The sequence below is a fragment of the Lissotriton helveticus genome, chromosome 1_2 (genome assembly GCF_964261635.1).
Source record: "Lissotriton helveticus chromosome 1_2, aLisHel1.1, whole genome shotgun sequence".
NCBI classification, from domain to species: domain Eukaryota; kingdom Metazoa; phylum Chordata; class Amphibia; order Caudata; family Salamandridae; genus Lissotriton; species Lissotriton helveticus.
Genome location: NC_136058.1, coordinates 231,128,149 through 231,147,252, shown reverse-complemented (window position 1 = coordinate 231,147,252; position 19,104 = coordinate 231,128,149). Strand labels below are relative to the sequence as shown.

General features: G+C 47.6%; 1 protein-coding gene across 1 annotated transcript in view; it reads right to left on the bottom strand.

Annotated features, from left to right (window-relative positions):
- Positions 1–19,104, bottom strand: part of LOC144799978 (cytochrome P450 4B1-like) — a 549,397-nt gene that overhangs the window by 408,651 nt on the left and 121,642 nt on the right. The window contains exon 2 of the mRNA XM_078671637.1: positions 7,299–7,443. Coding sequence (XP_078527763.1) covers positions 7,299–7,443 — 145 coding nt within the window. The remainder of the gene's footprint in view (positions 1–7,298; positions 7,444–19,104) is intronic.

Here is a 19,104-nt window from a genome sequence, read left to right as displayed (position 1 = left end):
CCCAGAGCCAGCACACTGGGTCTCCAGGCAGGGAGACACCCCAAGTGGCGGTCCTCTGGCCCAGCAGCAGCAGCAGCAGCCCCCTCAGGATCCTGGAAGAGAACAACTTCAGTGGGGACACAGTCCCATTTTTATACAGTGCATTCCTTTGTCTGAGGGTGCAGAGTGGGGGCGGAACCAGTCGCAGCTGGTTCTTGAGTACTCTGTTTACCTCAACCACCCTCTCTATTCACTGGCAGGGCTTGGGTCATTAGACACACCACAGGGGGGCGGAGCCAGCATTGTGTGGGGAAAACCCAGCCCATCCAGGACACAGGTACACTCCTCCCACACATTACTCATGCAGATCTCCCACTCACCACCGGGCAGACCCATCCAGACTTCCTGGAGCCTGGCATGCCAGCCAGCTCCAGCCAATCACACGCCAGCACCCTCACAGCACACGTACAGCCATGTCTAGAAATGGCGCTTCGCTACTAGACACATACATGCTGCATACACCATCTCGCAGCATTCACTCTCACGAGTTCACACATACCAGACTCAAGCCTGTACACCCCACGCATCAGGAACTACCAGGGACACATACATTCCCCATGCATTCCTATGGGCGGGCAGGCCTAGCTCAGCACATGCACTCAGAGTGCGCACGCACTTTCCACTGGGACACAGTGAAAGTGCGCAGAATCCCAAAATCACCATCTCCAGGTCACCATTTCAAGCAAAAAGTCTAGGGGTGAACCTGCCCTAAGGGCCAAAGTCCAACATGCCCCATTAAGCACTGGGACCTTCCGCAATGAATTGCGATAATCTGTTATTTGAGGAGTGGTCCAAAGGCACAGCCAGAAAATTAGTGGTCTCAGGGATGCTAAGTCACCTATTCTTTTTATCCTAAGATCATAAAAAAGTGGGGAGAGCGGTGTAGAAACAGGTAGCGAAATGAGAGGCCTTGCAAAATTATTTTCGTGAATCGTTCGTTTATTTGGCTAAAATGGAGGTGCCTATTGTCAAACGAGTTCGGATGGGAGGACGGTCCTTCCAATATATGGCAGCGTGCCTCTGGAATGAGCTCCCTCTCTCCCTCCGCAAAGCTAACAGCCTCTTAGCTTTCAGGAAAGAGCTGAAGACCATGCTCTTTTCCGTGTAATCACCGTGACTGTAGCGAGTGTTTGTTGTTGTGTTCTTGGATTTCAGGTCTCTTTGCCAAAGCGCCGGGACACCTCCTGGGGTAGCCGTGCGCTCTAAAAGTACGGCCTTAACATAACATAATATTTACAGAGACAAATCCCCAAATCTCTGCTCCGTAGAGGGCACCACTTTGGGCTTTTGCACAGTACATTTCAAGGGCCGGTGAGAGGGGTTGGGTATATGATTGTTTTAAAAATCTTAATACTGATTTAGATCTTTGGCATAGTATAAGGGAGCTCTTCCTCAACTGATGATCCCAACTAAGCATCTGAAGTGTAGTGGAGTGGAGTGGAGAAGTGTGGCTCAATGGTTAGAGCGGCAGACCCTGATGCAGAGGTCTAACCTGGGACCAGGCTTCAATTCCCGCCTCGGCGGGTCTTGGGTTCAATTTCCTCGGACCTGATAATTCTCGCCTTGGTGCCTATTTTAATCATGGGTCCCACTCTGCAACTCTGGGCAATAGCTTGCTTAATCTCCACAATGCCCCCCACAACGCTAGGATGCCTGGCTTCACCTTGGGGGTGCCCAGGAGGGGGCACTTCACAAGGAAAAGCCAGGAAGGGTTCCACAGCGGTATTCATACAAGCGCCGAGATACCCCAGCTGGGGTGGATTCGTGCGCTATACAAGTGCCCTACATTTATATTAACATCTCATTCATACATATGCCTAAGTAATCAAAACTTTTTACCCGCTCCAAAGGTTCATGTAGATTCTTAACCTCTCGTATACCGCCCGTACTTTTCCGAACACCATAAATTTAGTTTTAGAGGTGTTCAGTTCCAGTCTTGTCTCTTTGCAAATGCACAAAAATGTATCCAGTAGTGCCTGTGAACCCATGGGATTTTTAGATATCAATAAAGAGTCATCAGCAAAGAGCAAGATGGGAACTTTAGTCTTGTTCATCGAGGGGGCATCATTCTTGCAACCCATTAAATAACTAACCACATCATTAAGGTACAGGGAAAACAATGTGGGGGCGAGAACACACCCTTGGCGTACCCCACTTTGAATCGGAATCTTCTCTGTTAGTTCCCCATTTTTTCCCCACCTGATCTGGGCATAATTATCCTTGTGCAATCTAGCAATCATAGACACCTTGACTCAATTGCGGTCTGTAAACAGGCCTTTACCAGCCTGTTCATGCGCTCGGCAATGCCATTCGCCTGCGGTAAATATGAAACAGTCCTCTGGTGTATTATGCCAAACTGTTTGAGAAAATTACTAATTTCCTTTGAGGTAAACTGCACCCCATTTTCAGTGACTAGATATTCAGGAAACCCTCACTCGCAAATTCATCCTTCAGGAACTCAACTACCATTCTGGTGGAAACCACATCTACACACCTGGTAGACACCCATTTAGATGTATAATCCACCAACAGCAACACATAACGCTCAGTTGACGGTAGCAACTCAAAAGGACCGATGATATCTAGGCCCAACTTTGTCCAAGACTTCTCAGGTACCCACACTGGAGACAAGGGGGGCTTACTCACACTATGTGACATTATAAGCACACAAATGGCACCCATTCACAACTTGCTCTATTTGGTGATCCATTGCTGGCCACCAGTATATTCCCCTGAAATGGCAGACTTCTGCCCAGTTGTCCCTCAAGACCAAGGTTAATCACCACTTGCCTCATGTTCGTTGGAGGAACAACCCATTCCCCCCTCATCAGGGTGTCCTGGTAAATGGTAAGTTCATCCTTCCAGACCAGAAAGTTTTGTGAAGTCCCTTTTTGAGTAATGCTCTAATGGGTTCTACAACACTAGCGAATCCTTTGACAAATTTTAATAGAATTCAGCAAGTCCCAAAAAGGACCTTACTTGCTCCTTGTCTGACGGAACTGGGAGGGCTACAGTACTCTCTGATAACTCTAATTTGGGTTAAATACCTTCACCTGATATAACATGACCCAAATAAGTCACAGAGGTTACACCAAATTAGCACTTTTGCTTTTTAACTGTCAACCCCCTCTCACTTAGCCTACCCAACAACTTCCTCAATGTCAAGTCATGCTCACTTACATTCTTACCATACACAAGAATGTCATCCTGAAAGAGCAAAATATTAGGTATATTCCCAAGCACCAGTTTCATGATTCTTTGGAGGCAGGCTGCCACAGAGGCTAATCGAAACGGCATTCTGACAAATCGATAAGCCCCTAAAGGTGTCACGATGGATGTTAAGAGCCTGGTACCACGATGAAGTAGAATTTGGTGGTATGCTAAAGAGAGATCAAGAACGGAGAAATACTCCACTCTCTTCAGCATGGTGAAGGACTCAGAAGTTTAGGGAGTTATTGGCGATCCACCCAGACACACTTGTTGAGACTCCTCAAGTCCACACACATCCTAATGGACTTGCCCCTATCTTTTAATGCTAAATCAACTGGTGCCAACCACTCCAAGGCTTCAATTTCCTCAAATAATTGAGCTTTTAGTAATCTATCCAACTCTTCCTTGAGTGGTTTAAACATCAGGTGCGGGACCTTACACACCTTGTGTAAAGCGGGCTTAGTCTTTCCCTTCAAAACAATATGATGTTCGAATTCTTTTAGTAGACCTAACTCCTCCTTGAAAACTTCTGGGAATTGATCACATTTTTTTTCCTATTCCCACATTCAACCAACATCACCTGGTCCTTGGCATTGGCTTTGAGAATAATACCCATATCCCTTTGGTGCCTCAAACCTAACAAGTTATCTCCTCTTTTGCTATATACCCTTTGCCTGTAGTTTCCCTGCCCTTGAACACAATTTTCCTTACCACATAGCCAAGCACATCAATACGCGAGCAACCATAATTGACAGGATTGATATCCAGAGGAAGCAATACCTTCTCAGGAACTTTTCTCTCCCATAACTTGTACCAGTTATGGTGAATGGTGAACCTGAATCCACCAGCACCACGAATTCTTGACCATCAATTTCTACAGTACATTTGGGCATTGTCACGATACCCACATCACCATCTCCATCCTTCACTTTAAGTAAAATAGAGTGTGAACCGTTAGTGACCACATCCACATTCTAATCAACCCACACTTCATTTGAAGATCTACTCACTTTTGCATAGTGCCCTTTGGAACGACATTTACAACAAGCCAAATGTTTTGCATTACAATTGGGGCTGTTAGCCATATGATTGAAGCTTCCACATCTCTAACACTTAGGTTTACCATTATCCAGAAGAGTTTTGGGTTTGGGTTTTACCACAGCCTTGTAAACCCTGTTCAGTTCCGTCTGCTTTTCTCCGCCTACGAGTTCATGTATGCTATTTTGTGCTGGTCTCTTCTCAACATTTATCTCAGAATTGTAAGTGAGTGTATGACTCCTCATCTCCTTCACCCAGCCCGATGCATTCTCAAGCCCCTCAACAATGGCTTCTTTAGGAGACGGGTTCTTAGCAAAGAGTTTTTCTTGCACTCTATTAATATAAGTGCACCTAACCAATCGATCACGTATAAGGGAGTTTGTGAGTTCACCAAATCCGCAAGTGCGAGCCATCACTTTTAAAAAAGCAATATAATTACCTACTCTTTCGTTGGGTTCCTCTGCTCTCATGAAGAACTTATGTCTCTACAACATTAAATTGAAGCAAGGACCAAAGTAACATTCAAGCATTTGAAGACATTTCAAATGCATCGGCTGGTACCGCAGCACCCTCACCAGTAGGTAATTCATCTAAGCTTTTGTATATGTTGCACCCTTCAATACCCATATTATGCAAAAGAATGGCTTCTTCCTGTGTTCTGAGAAGTTCACGATTGCCACGATGTACGAATCAAACATCTTTTCCCACTGTTTCCAGAGCAATGCTGGTTCGCCCTTTTCAGAGAACAAGGCGGCAGGTTGAGACATATTGGTTGCCGCTATTGTAAAAGATGTCCCACGGACAAACTGCACAGGAGGAGAAATGAGCTGTGGAAGGTACTTTTAGTATCACGGTAGCAGGTAAGTCTCAATATAACTTAGATCAGTATAAGCATAGTGAATTAAACAGTGTAATTATAGCTCATTAGATTGATGACTCAATTTATAAGAGTAAGCTTTGTATAACATAGCTGAACTTAAGCGCAGCTATTATACATGAAGAAATCTGTAGTTCAATTTCAGTTCAGTTCAGTTTAAACGTGAAGAAAATAAATCTCACCAGTGTATGGTATGTTGAATTGTGAGTTCCTTACCATGCTTATAATCCAAGGTGTTGCCGAGGATAAGTAGCGCTAAAGGTGGCGATACATTGTTTGCCCCGGTTACCAATGCTATCAGAAACACATACGGAAAAGAAATGAAAAGCAAGATGGTGCCCTTATATACGATGCAGTTATGTGCGTGTCATGCGTGATAACGCTGACGTTGAGCAGGAATCCCTGCTGGAATCCTTTTGTATGCACGGGATTGAAGTTCCCCCTTACTCTCGGTGGACCGCAAGTGACAGTCACTGAGTCGCATACGTCACCACAGCTCCATGACTCGTGCGCTCACGAGCAGCAACCGAAAGCGCTCGAGCAAGCAGTGAGTAGCGGTAAGCCCAAATCTCGTACCTTTTTAATTTGGACGAACCACGAAGGTAGGCAGGAACAATACCGAAGAAGTCAATTCGGTTGTAAAAAGTGTGATGACATTCACCGTGCAAAATCAATTTGAAGAAGTCCTCCGTGTAGTCAATCCATAGGTATCTCCAGGGGAGTTGGTGGTGCAGCTAGCTGGTCCCCAATCCAGCCTCAGCTTGTCGCCAGTGTTAAAAGATGACTTCAACAAGAGCTTAGTTCATCTTCTTTATTTGATCTTCTGGCACCACCAACACACAGCCAGCTTGTAAGCCACAGTTTCCAACTGACTGTTATGGAGCACACTACCCTGAAGCAGGGTTCTAAACTCAAAGCGTGCAGGTGCATTTAAAGGAGCATGCATTTGTAAATATAAAGGCATGTGCACACATCAGATCCCAACACAATGCTAGTGAGTCTGGTTTATAATTAAAAGGGAACTCAGCTTACTGGCTTTGCAAATGATTGCTTTTTTCGTAGTACTTCAGTCTTTTTGCCTTTTCCAAATCCCTTTTAACCCCCACCCATTTATGAAGTGTGAACAGTAAAAATCAAGCAATTTAATGTGCACTCAAGTCCTTGTTAGCTATGGGGTTTCAAAGGTCTAATCACTTTAAAGGACGATGGCATGAACTAAGGTCGTCAAAGCAGGATGCTATGGTGACAGAAGTTCTCTGTTATCTGATGCATGGAAAGTAGGGAGATCCAAATAATTAACCAATCAGAAAAAAGGACAAATACAAAAGACAAAGGGCCACATGTAGGAAAGTTTGAAATGGCGAGTTCCTATTTGCTTTTTCCTGAAAATCGCAATTAGGAAATTACTATTTCAAATGTGTGAAACTCTTGTGAGTTTCAGTTGCAATTCCTAGATGGTCGTAAATCGACCTACCTCATTAACATTAATGAGGTAGGTCGCAATTTGCGACACCCTAGAAATCGCTAAAATCACAGGGATGGTGGCCTGCTGGGGTCAGCAGACGACCATGTCCGCGATTGCTTTTAACTAAAGCAAACTTTTCTTTGAAATGCAGCCCGTTTTCCTTAAAGGAAAAAAGTGTGCACCTAAAAAACAAAATAGAAAAGTTTTCTTTTAATTTTTTAGGAGTAGGCAGTGGTATGTGGGACCAATGACTGCTCTTAAAAATGCTTTTACAAACAATCCCAAAGGGAAAGGGGGCTCTTGGGGACCCTCACCCATTTGCGAATTGGTTATCACCTACTTGAAGTAGGTGGTAAATTGCAAATGTTTTGTGACCGCATTCAAGGTCAGAAAACATTCATACATACTGTTACAATTCGGTATTTCGAAGGGACACCCTAAACACATCCATTTAAAATACTGAATCACAAACTCATTTTGCGATTCGGCAACAGGTACCGAATCGCAAAAACAGTACACGTAAAGAGCCTTTTTTGTGTTCCCAAACGGGTCAATTCTGTGAATCGGCTCGTTTGCAAACACAAAATTGGTTAATACATGTGGCCCTAAGTTTTTTTTAACCCCAGGATTTTCCTAATGTGAAAAATGTATAAATCTACGATTACCCACCTCCTCTGCTGAAGACAACTTTTGCATATTCAGGGTGATTGATGAGCAAAGATGCGTAAATATTTCCCATCCACAGTGGAAATCCGTAGTTGTATTTGTGTGTCCATGACACGAACTTGGCCAGCATCACTCCATCTTGTTTAAACTGCGGAATTGAAGAAACAGAATAAATCAGTTTTCCCAGAATACACACGGATTATTGCACCATGTTAACAACTCTATCTGTTTCATCCTATCTTGTCTCCTAAAGCTCTCTTTACATTTGTGAATCCATTGTTATTAATTGTTTTCAAAGAGGAAGACATAAAGGAATATATGAAAGAATAAATAAGAAGCATAGAAAAAACACAACTTCAAATTTCAACGCCAGCCACCAAAAAACCATCTGCACTGACTGGAAAATCTTATGAGGTTGCATAAACTTCATATCCATCAAATACGACTATAGCCACTCTTTTTTTTAAAACGTAACATTTTTTTAAAGTGATCAGGACGAAGAAGCACTAGATTCTACAGGTCAGTTTATGACTCTCCATGATCTTTGGCTCTCCAGTGTGTAGAAGAAAAAGTATTTCAGGTGCAAATCCGACCCCTGAGGCGCTGGGGGAGCAATCCTCCTGGAACCCCCAACCGTTGGACCTTCGAGGAGGGACCATTCTTCCTAAGGCCAATAAGTATCTCTGCAATATGGGAGACTCCAGGCCCCTAATTACATTCTGCAGGGGCGACCTATCATTTTGCATCATGCCACTGCTTGGAGGTATCCTCCTTCAGGTGTGGTGAGAGTTTAGGCTCAGGATTGAGATGCTGTGCCAACTCCTCTCTGATGTCACAGTCAATAATCGTCAGCTGGCATTAATCACACGAAAAACAGCCTATTGTTGGGAGTGAGTGTGGGATCGAATGTTTAAAGCTAGAAACCTGAACCTTATTAGGACCAAGATCTCCTAATGCCAGCACAGCTGCGACAAGGCAACTTTTCTATGACATTGCATCATCTGCAGTGTATTACCATATTAGTAATACTCACCTGAACCAGGTCGGCAAAACTGCAATCTGCTGTACATACTTGGTGTGGTAGTTGTGACCCTTTACCAGATACTAGGTATAACTTCCTGCACTAGTGTTTGTGTACCACAGTGCCGCATGTTTGCCACTTTATGATTATTTTTCCTAGGAAGAGGGTGCCCATGAACAACTGTAGATGTGTGGCAACAACACTAAAACTCTGGATTCCGATTCGGGTGCAATCTCCTATTTGCTCCCACAGTGGGATTCACGGAGGTTGCCAGAGTCCAATGGAACTCAGGATATGCGCATTACACAAAAGTGAACACGTCTTGGACCAGACCAACCTAAGAGTGAGAGTCAAGCAATGGCACTTAAACAAATAATGTAGCATTCAAGGTTTCAGTTTTTCAAAACCACACCACTGGAACCCCTCAGATTTAAGGATACCCAGTATGCTGTGGTCACCACAGTATGGAATCTGCACTAGTGGCAACTTCAGAAGAGTTTTTGAACCTAGTGTGATAAAGGTGAGATCAACATGGTGTCACCGATTCCATCCTAAATTAATGTCTTGGCACCACGGGCAGGCAGGGCCTGCTCTCCAGTTGTTTTCTTCATTTCTGAAGAATCACACAGTCAATTTAATTTCCTTCATTCCACCACCAGCGATCAGGGATGGCCTTCAGATTCCCTCCAGACTCTGCCCTATTACCGATTCTGTTTAAAGTTTTCATCAAGCTGCTGGTTGGGTACATTGGCTTGTTTGGTTTCTACACCCTTTTTACTCCGACAGCAGCTCATGATCCTAAGTCTGCCAGGCGGTCTACAGGGAACCCAGAGCTGGATCTTGCTCAGTTTTGTAAAACAGAACAGGGAAAATATTGAGTTTCTAATGATTTGAGGAAGGACAATTCTTGCTGGACTTGTCTCCCATGCCTGCTTTGATCAGCAAGATATTAGGCATATTGTCTGACCCTTCCTATTTATCACATATTTAAAAAGTCTGATGTGCTGACCTTCTTCCACTAAAGATGCTGAGAAACCTCTACCTCTCATTCTATCAGAGAAACATGCCTCCAGAGTCGGGTATGTGCGCTGTTACACTGACATTACTGCAATGTCATCTCGAGGCGGGCGCTAGAGAGCCCATCGCAAAATGGCTGCTCTGTAGAGCAGCTCCGCAGGCTGAGCTGCATATCCGTCTAATATCCTGGTTTCCTGGCAACATCGACCCCTCCAATACAGCGGTCCGGTGGCAGAATATGAGGGCTACATTTCGGTGCCCTGCGATGCCCCGGATGTGAGAGGATAGCTGAGAGCTGAGCCGTTAAAGCTGAGGCCTGCATCCCCATCATGGCGGCCCGGTGCGGAACCCGGCGGCGATAGTGCGATGAGTGCAGCGCGAACCACGCTGCGACCTGACCAGAGGGTGTTGGAGGCAGTCGCTTGTGGCCGGGTGTTGTGGGGACCGCGCGGTTGGCTCGAGCTGTGACGCGCCTTGGTGGTGGCTGAGTTGGCCGCCGAGACCGGGGCCGTCCCTGCCGAGCCTCGTGTGGCCTTCGAAGTACGGGCTACTGGGACTGCTTTTCCTCTACTGTGATTGCAGGCCTGGGCAGTTGGTCCGGGCCGGCACTCCTGCTCAGTCCCGATGGCGGGTGGCGGCAGCTTTGGGCGCGTACTATGGTCTGTGCCCCTCCCTCCCTCACTTATCGGCCTTTGATACTGGCTGCTGCGGCCTACGCGCCTCATCACCACTGGCTCACTTACCCTGGCGCGCCCGTGAGCTCGCCGCTTGCAGACTAGTGCTGGGACCCCCCCCCCCGCTGTGATTGATCCCGATTGTACCGCCCTGTGCGCTCAGCCCAGCTTATGTGCTCTAGCCTTGGGGCTGAGATATCCACAATTCCTTATGAAGGTCTGCGGTATTGCCACGTGCACTGAGGCCTGACCTAACACTAAACCCCTGGGCCCACGGACCGCTGAGGCTGTGTGATCTACGTCCTGCTCGGCCTGCCTGCGCCGCCTGTGGGCTCTGCTGGTCTCAGTTTCCTGCCGTTGGTGCTCTGCTACTAGCTTTTCTTCAGATCCGTGGCCCAACCTTAACCACTGTCCATCTTTGAGAGCCAAGGTGGGGATTGATAACTAGCTCATAACTGTGAATCGCCTTTGGGTGAGGTGAGGAGCACTGCGAGCGCTGGTGGACTCTTCCTACTTCCTACTGCCGGTATAGATCCACCACGGTTCGCTGGTTCGGCAGCTACTGGTCCTCACTTACGACACACCTAAGAGAGTTGTGGGCGGACGTGCCCACACCGCTAACTGGCACCTGTGCAGCTCCATAGGCAGGTCTACCTGTGCTGCCATTGGGAAATCGGAGCGCACTTAACCGCGTCTCACCTTTGAGCCTCGCCGGCCCACCAAGACATCCCAACAGGCGGCTTCGGATTCGGAACTCGATGGTCCTAGTACAACCTAGACAAAACTCTTCTCGCTGTTCAAGCAAGTCTCCAGTCCATCGATGGTGAGATCGATAATCTAAACCTCCGCATGGACCACATGTCGCAGAAACTAGACAAGCAAGCGATGCGCCTTGGTGAGGCAGAGACACGTATTTCAGATGCGGAGGATGGCCTACAGCAGGTGACCACGAAGACAGCTTCTATGGAGATGGTGGTTGCTGTAATTCAAGCACATAATGAAGATTTGGAGGCCAGGTCGGGATGCAACAATGTGCGCCTTACTGTTTTGCCATAATCCACAAACACAGACCGCTTGGAGACATATCTTGAGAAATTACTTTGCGACATCTTTGGCGCTGAACATTTCTCCAAAGTGCTGATTGTTGAGCACTCGCACAGATCCCTGGCTGCCCGTCCTCCACCTGGCGCACCACCTCGTCCCATCATAGCCCATCTCTTAAATTATAGAGATCGCAATACCATCCTTCGACTGGCTCGGGAAAGAGGTGAAATTACTCATGAGGGTAATAAGCTTGCCTTTTACCCAGACTTTACGGCAGCAGTACAGGAGGCTCGTCGGGAATACCAACCGGTTAAAAAGCTCCTCATTTCCACTAAGGTGTCTTACGCAAAGCTCTATCCCGCACATCTGCACATTGATGATAATGGTATACTCCACATCTTCAACACACCCAAGACGGCATGGACTTTGCGGAAACTTTGACCAGGCGCAGCCACTCCCCCACTGCAGCGTCCGGGGACGATGGCAGCTCCACGGATGTAGTGGTGAACACAGGATTTGTGAGTTGTGACCTTCATTACATCTCCTCAATGAGCATTCCATTGACTAGACAAAGTCCGTTCTGTTATATTGTTCAATTTCTCCTTTTTACTGCGGTGATAAACTGTCAGGTTGTGTTGAGTGGTACCAATGGGACCTGGTCCTACTGTATTGTTCTTAATCCACCTATTGTATGTCTGTACCCTGCCAAGAGGGTTTTCTTCCCTTGTTTATGACATCATTAAGTATTGCTCGCCAGGCAACTCTACTGATAAAGCTCAGCCACCTCCCAACACGCCGGATATAAGGAATACTTATTTGGGCCCACCAATGTCACTGCTTGACTGGGAGCGATGCTGTCAACTTACAGGAACCCTGACCTCGAACTGTAACCTTCAAATCATACATTATAAGTACCTACACCAAGTATACAATACTCCCAGTAGACTGTATAAATATGGTCTTCGAGACAACGACCTCTGTAAGCAATGTGGTACACCAGATACAATACTCTCCACATGTCTGTCAGCTGGGATTGGTGCCTGCAGTGAAGGGGGCTCTGGGCAGGTTGGTGAGGGTGGCTCTCCTGCTAAAAGGAGGGTGGCAATGTCCTGGGAGAGCACGTCAGCTCCAACGACTACGCGATGGCTCCAGGACTTGGCGAGCTGTCGGGACCGACTCATTCTTTATGCAGAGGAGCTCCCCTCCTCATCTAGACCTGCTGATACATGGTAACCCTTTTTGCAATATTTACGCCCCCACAGGACGTTACAAGTTAACTTCACGATGTATAGACCACCAGCATGATACTATCTGATTCATTGTATTTACAATCACATGTCAGTGAAGCTTCATAGTTTTGTAGCCACGTGTTATGAGACTTTTTATACTGTTTTGTATGGGACCGTTGCTGATGATATTGTGCACTATGCATGCCTAAAAAATACTGCAATGTCATCTCACTTGGCCACGGGAGTACTGCATCTCAAAACTTTAATCTCTATAGATTCTTGCAGTGAGGCTTATGTGTGGACTGTGAAGACACTTTCTCAGTAAATCATCACTTCATCCATTGGCTCCCTATCACGCAGAAGATCCACATCACGTTTCTCTGTCTTACATCAGATCTACATCAGCGGACATAGTTTTCTCAAACCTAATTTGACCTCTTGTGTGCTTGTGAAAGCCCTGTGGTCTGGAGCCCCTTTTTGTTGAAATTTCCATTAAAAAGCACGCTTGAAGTTTAGGTGAGGCTTTCAGGTCATTGAGGCCCCTGCTATGAAAATCTCTCCCTTTGAGAATATGGTATTTTGTAAATTTTAGCAAGTTCAAGCAGAATCTCAAGATGCACCAGTTCTGTAAACAGGCGTGATGTTGTTCTTTTCTGTGGGGTCTCTAGATGCATAGTGCTTAGATACCCCCTGTCATACATGAAAATGATATAGCAAGTCACCGAGGAGTTCCATAACCATATAGAGGAACGAGGCCCAGGGGGACGTATCTTATCATGTATGCCAGGGTGTACGTTATCCCATATAATACATGGTCACACCATTACCTTTCCCACAAACCACTTAAAACCTTGGTTAGTAGCTCCTTTATTTGAACGATCAAACATGTTTGCAAACATGAAGAATAAAAACAAAACCTCTAGAGCAAAACTAAACAAATCAAAAACCTGTCTGATATTTGTTGTAAACAGATATTAGAAACAGTTTGATACAAGTCACTTCTTTAAATAAAGAAGCTGCAGGTATGTCGGAACGTGTAGAAACATGCAGAAAGATTCTAGCTTCTCCCTATCTAAGGAGAGCAAAACATAAACATATTCTCTCTGCTTGTCATTGTAAGCTTTTAAATTAGAGCAGAGGAATGGAAAGCAACTTTCTCTTTTTGTGCTTTAAACAATTGCTTCAATTATGCTCTGTGACCTGGCATGCCTTTGACCTTGTCTGCGGGCAGCAGGCATTGCAGCGTCAGAACTCAACTGTAATACCTCATTATAGTCGCGTTCAGACAGCTTTTCTTTATAATCGTGACTCGGTGCAACCCAAGTAACTGATTATAAAGAAATTAGTGACTGCCCTTCATATAGGGATTACAGAACCCCATGTATTTTTACTAATAACAATAACAATAATAATAATATGTTAGACTGTAAATATATTAGTGCCAGATCTTCTTAAATGATCTTCCGCACACTGTGTGGATGATGTTATATTAGTGGATTATCTGTCACTTTGTTTTTTTTGTGTGAAATAGAAAATACATATCTGGTGGCTGGTTTAGACATCACCAGTCATATACCATTACTATTACATATAACATGTCTTATTTTACGTCCACCATTGCAGAGTTACATAGTTGTACCATTCTCCATACATTTACCTGCTGCTCAGCTTCGTCGACCACCGGTGCTCAAAATACACAGGTGATATATATATACCCTCCCTTCTTTATAACTTCTGCTTATTCCTGTTCAATCATCAGCTATCTCGGCATCACTACCGGCCACTGGGTTCCTCTCTTGGGTGGGTGCCTGGTAGGCTGTATCCTCCCTCTGTACCTGGCGTAACTCATAAGGCCAGGATTTTCTCTCCCTTTGGTTCACCCATTTCCTTCCCCACCAGGTATGCTTGGTAAGATCCCCAAATATTTTTGGGTCGACTTTGATGGGGGAGCAATTCACTATATACCTCTGACTGTGTGTTACAGTATAATATCTCTATACCAAGCCTCTAAGGTTGGAGCCGGGCCCCTGGCCCACTGCATTACCACAACTGCCCAATGGCAAACAAATTGCGATTCACCTTGTCTACTTTCTTTTTGTAACCTAATAGGGCCATGAGAGGGTCCCTTTTCAGTGTAGTGCCTGTTATGGTCCCCAATTCTAGTATGACCGCATTCCAAAAATCAAAAAACACACTAGGGTAGTACCAAGCAACATGTATAAAACCAGCCTCCCATTCCGGACATCTATGACATTCTGCTGTGTCCTGCAACCCATATTTGTATAGCCTCTCCAGGGTATAGTGTATGTGGTTAATGTATTTGAAATTTATAAATCTGTGTTATCCCATTTGGTGATATATCCCTGGTCATGGAGCAACAATACTGCCAGCACTCGTCCGGTATGACATTGCCTAGTTCCCTCTGCCATTCTTGTCTCACCTTTGTCATGGATTGTCTACAGTCTTCTTGTGAAAAGGTATCAAGTTTTGTGACTAGTTTAGTGGGTACCTTTTCCCTTATCAAGGTTGAGAGGGCTGGGATGTCTGGCGATCCTAGCATGTAATTTCCCACGTAACATGTGCCTAACTCGAAAATAAAGAAAGAGGGTCATAATTGTCGGTGACTCCGATTCGCTCCTAAGTGTTTCCCATCCTTTCACAGCCATGTCTCAGAATAGGTCTCCCATTTTGGTGGGGGGGCGGAGCTTGCCAGCGTCGATGGCGGACGCATAACTTTTGAGCTCCGGACCATTGCCCACGAAATCCTTTGATTATCATGTCTGTACGGACCCCGGGGGCCGGGAAATGTGCCCCCGCCTAACTAAACACCTCCTATACTTGGCGCAGGCGAAATCCTCCCTGCCCCGCCTCGGGGTCGCCGATTCGAGACGGAGCTCTGCCGCCGGCCACTGGGCCCAGAAGCAGCGGCCCTAGCGTAATTGTGCGCCACCTTGCGTTACCCGACGTGCGGCGCCGAGGTGCGACCAGAGCTCGGCGGACTACTTTGCCCTGCAGTACAGCCCTGAAAACGCCAGCGGGAGCGGCGGAGTGGTGCGGCGGCCGGCCACTATCTCCGAACATTCTTAAGAAACGCTGCTTGGTCGGAGTGCACCGTTCGGCTCGGTGGTGAGTGGGAGCCCGTGACCTACACACACGTGGAGCTCGCCTCTTTGCTGTCCTCCCTCCCTCCCCCCCGGCTGGCGGAGGGTAGTCACTGCATCCCAGTACATTGCCCCCAGTGCTGTGACCTCAGTTGCACCGGGAGGTCTTGGAGGCCCTGGGGACGGTCCCCGGGGGATGTGGTGCCGGGGCCCCGGATTGGGGGGCGGCGCTTCACGTAACGGCATTGTCCAGCGGCTACTACCCTAACGCCACCCTGACTACGGCTGGATTGTGTCGATATTTACAAGGAGCAGCGCCGCGACATCGGGAGTTAGCTGGGCGGAGGGTGGCGGCCTTCCCTGGCTGCTACATCTGTGCAACCTGAGGCGACATCGAGACTCGTGTTCTTGGTGCCCCTTTGCTGGAGAGCCCTGAATCGGCTACCGCTGCTCTGGTTCCCTGGTTCCTGGCAATCTGCACCAAGATAGATGCGCTCACATACCGGATGGACCGCATGGCAGAGCACGTTGATAAACATGCAGAGCGCCTGGACATGTCCGAGAGGCGCTTGACAGAAGTGGAGGAGGCCCAAATGGAATTGGACAAAGACCGCCAGCAGATCGGAAAGCTTCTTCAGGTGATACAAGACAAGTCGGAGGATTTGGAGGCCCGCTCGCGTCGGTCTAACATTCGGATCACTGGAATTGCAGAGACGACGCAAACCGGCAAAATGGAGCTCTTTGTTGAAAAGATTCTACGCCAGTTACTTGGGGACGACGTCTTCTCGCCAATGTTCATCGTGGTAGGGCGCACCGCACGCTGGGCCCACAACCCCGTCCGGGTTTCCACCGTAGGCCTATCATCGCGAAACTTCTTAACTACAGAGATTGTGATACGGCTTTGCGGATTGCAAGAGAGAAGGGGACCCTGCAATACGAGGGCTCAGCGATTTCCATTTATCCAGATTTCACGGCGAAGGTGCAGGATGAGCATAAGCGTTTTGCCCCATACAAGAAGCAGCTGAGAGACCTGGGATTGGACTATGGCATGCTCTACCTTGCTAAGTTGAGAGTTAACTGGCAGGGCCACTCCCACTTTTTCATGGACCCTAAAGATCTTTAAAAGTCTCTAAAAACTTGGGCTAAGGAGTGCCGGAGCGACTCTGGCACAAGGGCGGAAAACGGAAGTACCGATGGCCAACTGGATGAACAGGACTAAAGGAGTGGGCTGGTAGACTGCACGAACCCGAGACCGGTCTCCTTCTGTGGCATTCTATTGCTATTCTGATGGACTACTGGACCTTACTGAGATTGTGGCCCCTGCTCCTGGCCGGATATGGTCTCTGGGCCGCCCAGGAGCAAGCATGAATACGACTTTTCTAGGATTTGGGTGAGATTGTTGCTCTCTATATGCGATTACTATGCTACCTAATGACTGCATTGACTATGGGGTTTTGTACCACGCTCCGAGATTCAGGGGGTAAAGAGTCCATATGCCCTAATACTGGACCCTGTATGTTGGAGGCCCTTATACCGGAGGTGTTTGGTATGGTGGGGCTGTGTTATGTCCGTTTAGATTACACTATGGGGCGATGGGGTGAGGGGCGGTCCTCAAGTAGTGACTTGTTTGAGTTGCTGACTTTACCTCTGGCAACCTCACCCTAGCGCTGTGTGCATACACTGCTCCCCCGGGAGCCCTTTGGTGTGGACAGGATTGTTCTTCCAGGGAGGGATGTTGACATGTTAGGCCAAGTTGGGGTTGGTCTGCTGTGGGAGGGGGGTGGTAGGGATCAGGGTGGGGTTTGCTTAGTTGCTCAAGGCGCAATACACATCATTTCCACTGACATAGGACACACATGGCACATGCAGGCGGCGCCCTTTATGACGAATCACATGACCCGTACTCATGGCAATGAGGACGGATAGCGTGGTGTCCACCCCCCCGCCCAGACTTAAGATAATGACATGGAATGTGCGTGGTCTCAATGACCATAGGAAGGTTAGGAAGGTCCTCAGCTACCTGCAGCGTCAGCATGTTGATATTGCGCCCCTTCAGGAGACTCACCTCCCAAACAACAGTGGGATGTTTAAATGTAGGGGCCTGGAGGGGAACGCGACTGCCGCAGGCTTTACAACTCACGCCAGAGGAGTGCTGACTTGTATAAACCCAAAATCCACACTAACCCAACACACGAAAGAGGCTGACCCTGAGGGCAGGTATGTCAGGTGCACTGGACCTGGACTAACGATGGTAGTCATCAACACTTATGGCCCAAACTTTGACTCCCCGGAGTTTTATAGGGCACTGCTGGCCAAGGCACGCCAACATGACCCGAATCTCCTGCTTGGGGGGGGGATATGAACCTCACCCTTGATCCTGCCAAGGATAGATCATCGGGTCCATACCGCAGACCATCAGCGGCTGCTATAGAGTTACAGAGAGCTATGACCTGCCTGGGCCTTGAGGACGTGTGGCGGTCACGCTACCCACATCAAGGAGGCTACACTCACTACTCTGCATTCCACGACATACACACCAGAATAGACTACTTGTTGGTTCCCTCCTGTAGAATGGGTGCAGTCGGCGACTGTAGGGTGCTACCCAGAACCTTATCGGACCACTCCCCTGTACTTCTTGAGCTGCTGACGCCCGGCAGAGCCATCCCCCCTTTTACCTGGCGATTCCCGCCTTACTTGCTACTTGACCCGGTGTTCAGAGGGGAACTAGCGGAGGCCATTGACACCTTTTTTTAAACTAACCTGGGATCAGTTGAGAGCTTTCAGACCATATGGGAGGCCTTTAAAGTGTATATTCGCGGGGTGGCTATGTCTAAACACTCTGGTATCCTTAAATCTATCAGGAAGCGGTTGGCTGAGCTGGAGAGGCAGCTGGGGGAGTTGGAAAGGAGACAAAGAGAACAGGTCGATGAGGCGGTAATAGCGGATATCAACAGGCTGCTGTCTGAGTATCACGAGGAAGCAGATAGGGAAATCAAACATATGGGGAAATACGCCACGGCTAGAGTTTATGGAGAAAGTGACAGGCCTGGTGCTCTATTGGCCAGGATTATTGGTGGGCCCAGGAAACGGCACGCAATTACAGAAATGAAGTCACCCACTGGATCTCTATTTTCTGACCCCATGGAAGTTGCGGGCGCTTTCAAGGATTACTACTCGGAACTGTACACGTCGCGGGGCGGGAACCTTGATGAAGACATCGAGGACTACCTCGGCCATATAGATATCCCCATGATTTCGAACTCCGATAGGGAATTCCTTTTGCAGCCAATAGACAAAGAGGAAATATCCGACGCTCTAGCTGCAATGAAATCGGGCAGCGCCCCAGGGGCGGACGGCCTTACGGCTGCCTTTTATAAAGCCTTCCAAGACCAGCTCATTCCGCACTCTCGGCCCTCTTCGACGACATCTGTGTGGAGGGCAGTATGCCAGACTCCATGAGGGAGGCACTTTTGGTCACTATACTGAAGCCGGGCAAGCCCAGGGAGGACTGTGGCTCATACAGGCCCCTCTCCTTATTAAATGTTGACACTAAATTGTTTGCCAAGGTTTTAGCTACCCGCTTAGCCGTTTTGGCACCTACCTTGGTCGCCCCTCAGCAAGCAGGATTTATACCAAGCAGGAACCTGACCTATAATATCCGGACTGTCCTGGGTGTGATACAGCATGTCCGTCAGGATAGGACGGCGTTGGCGGTCTTCCTAG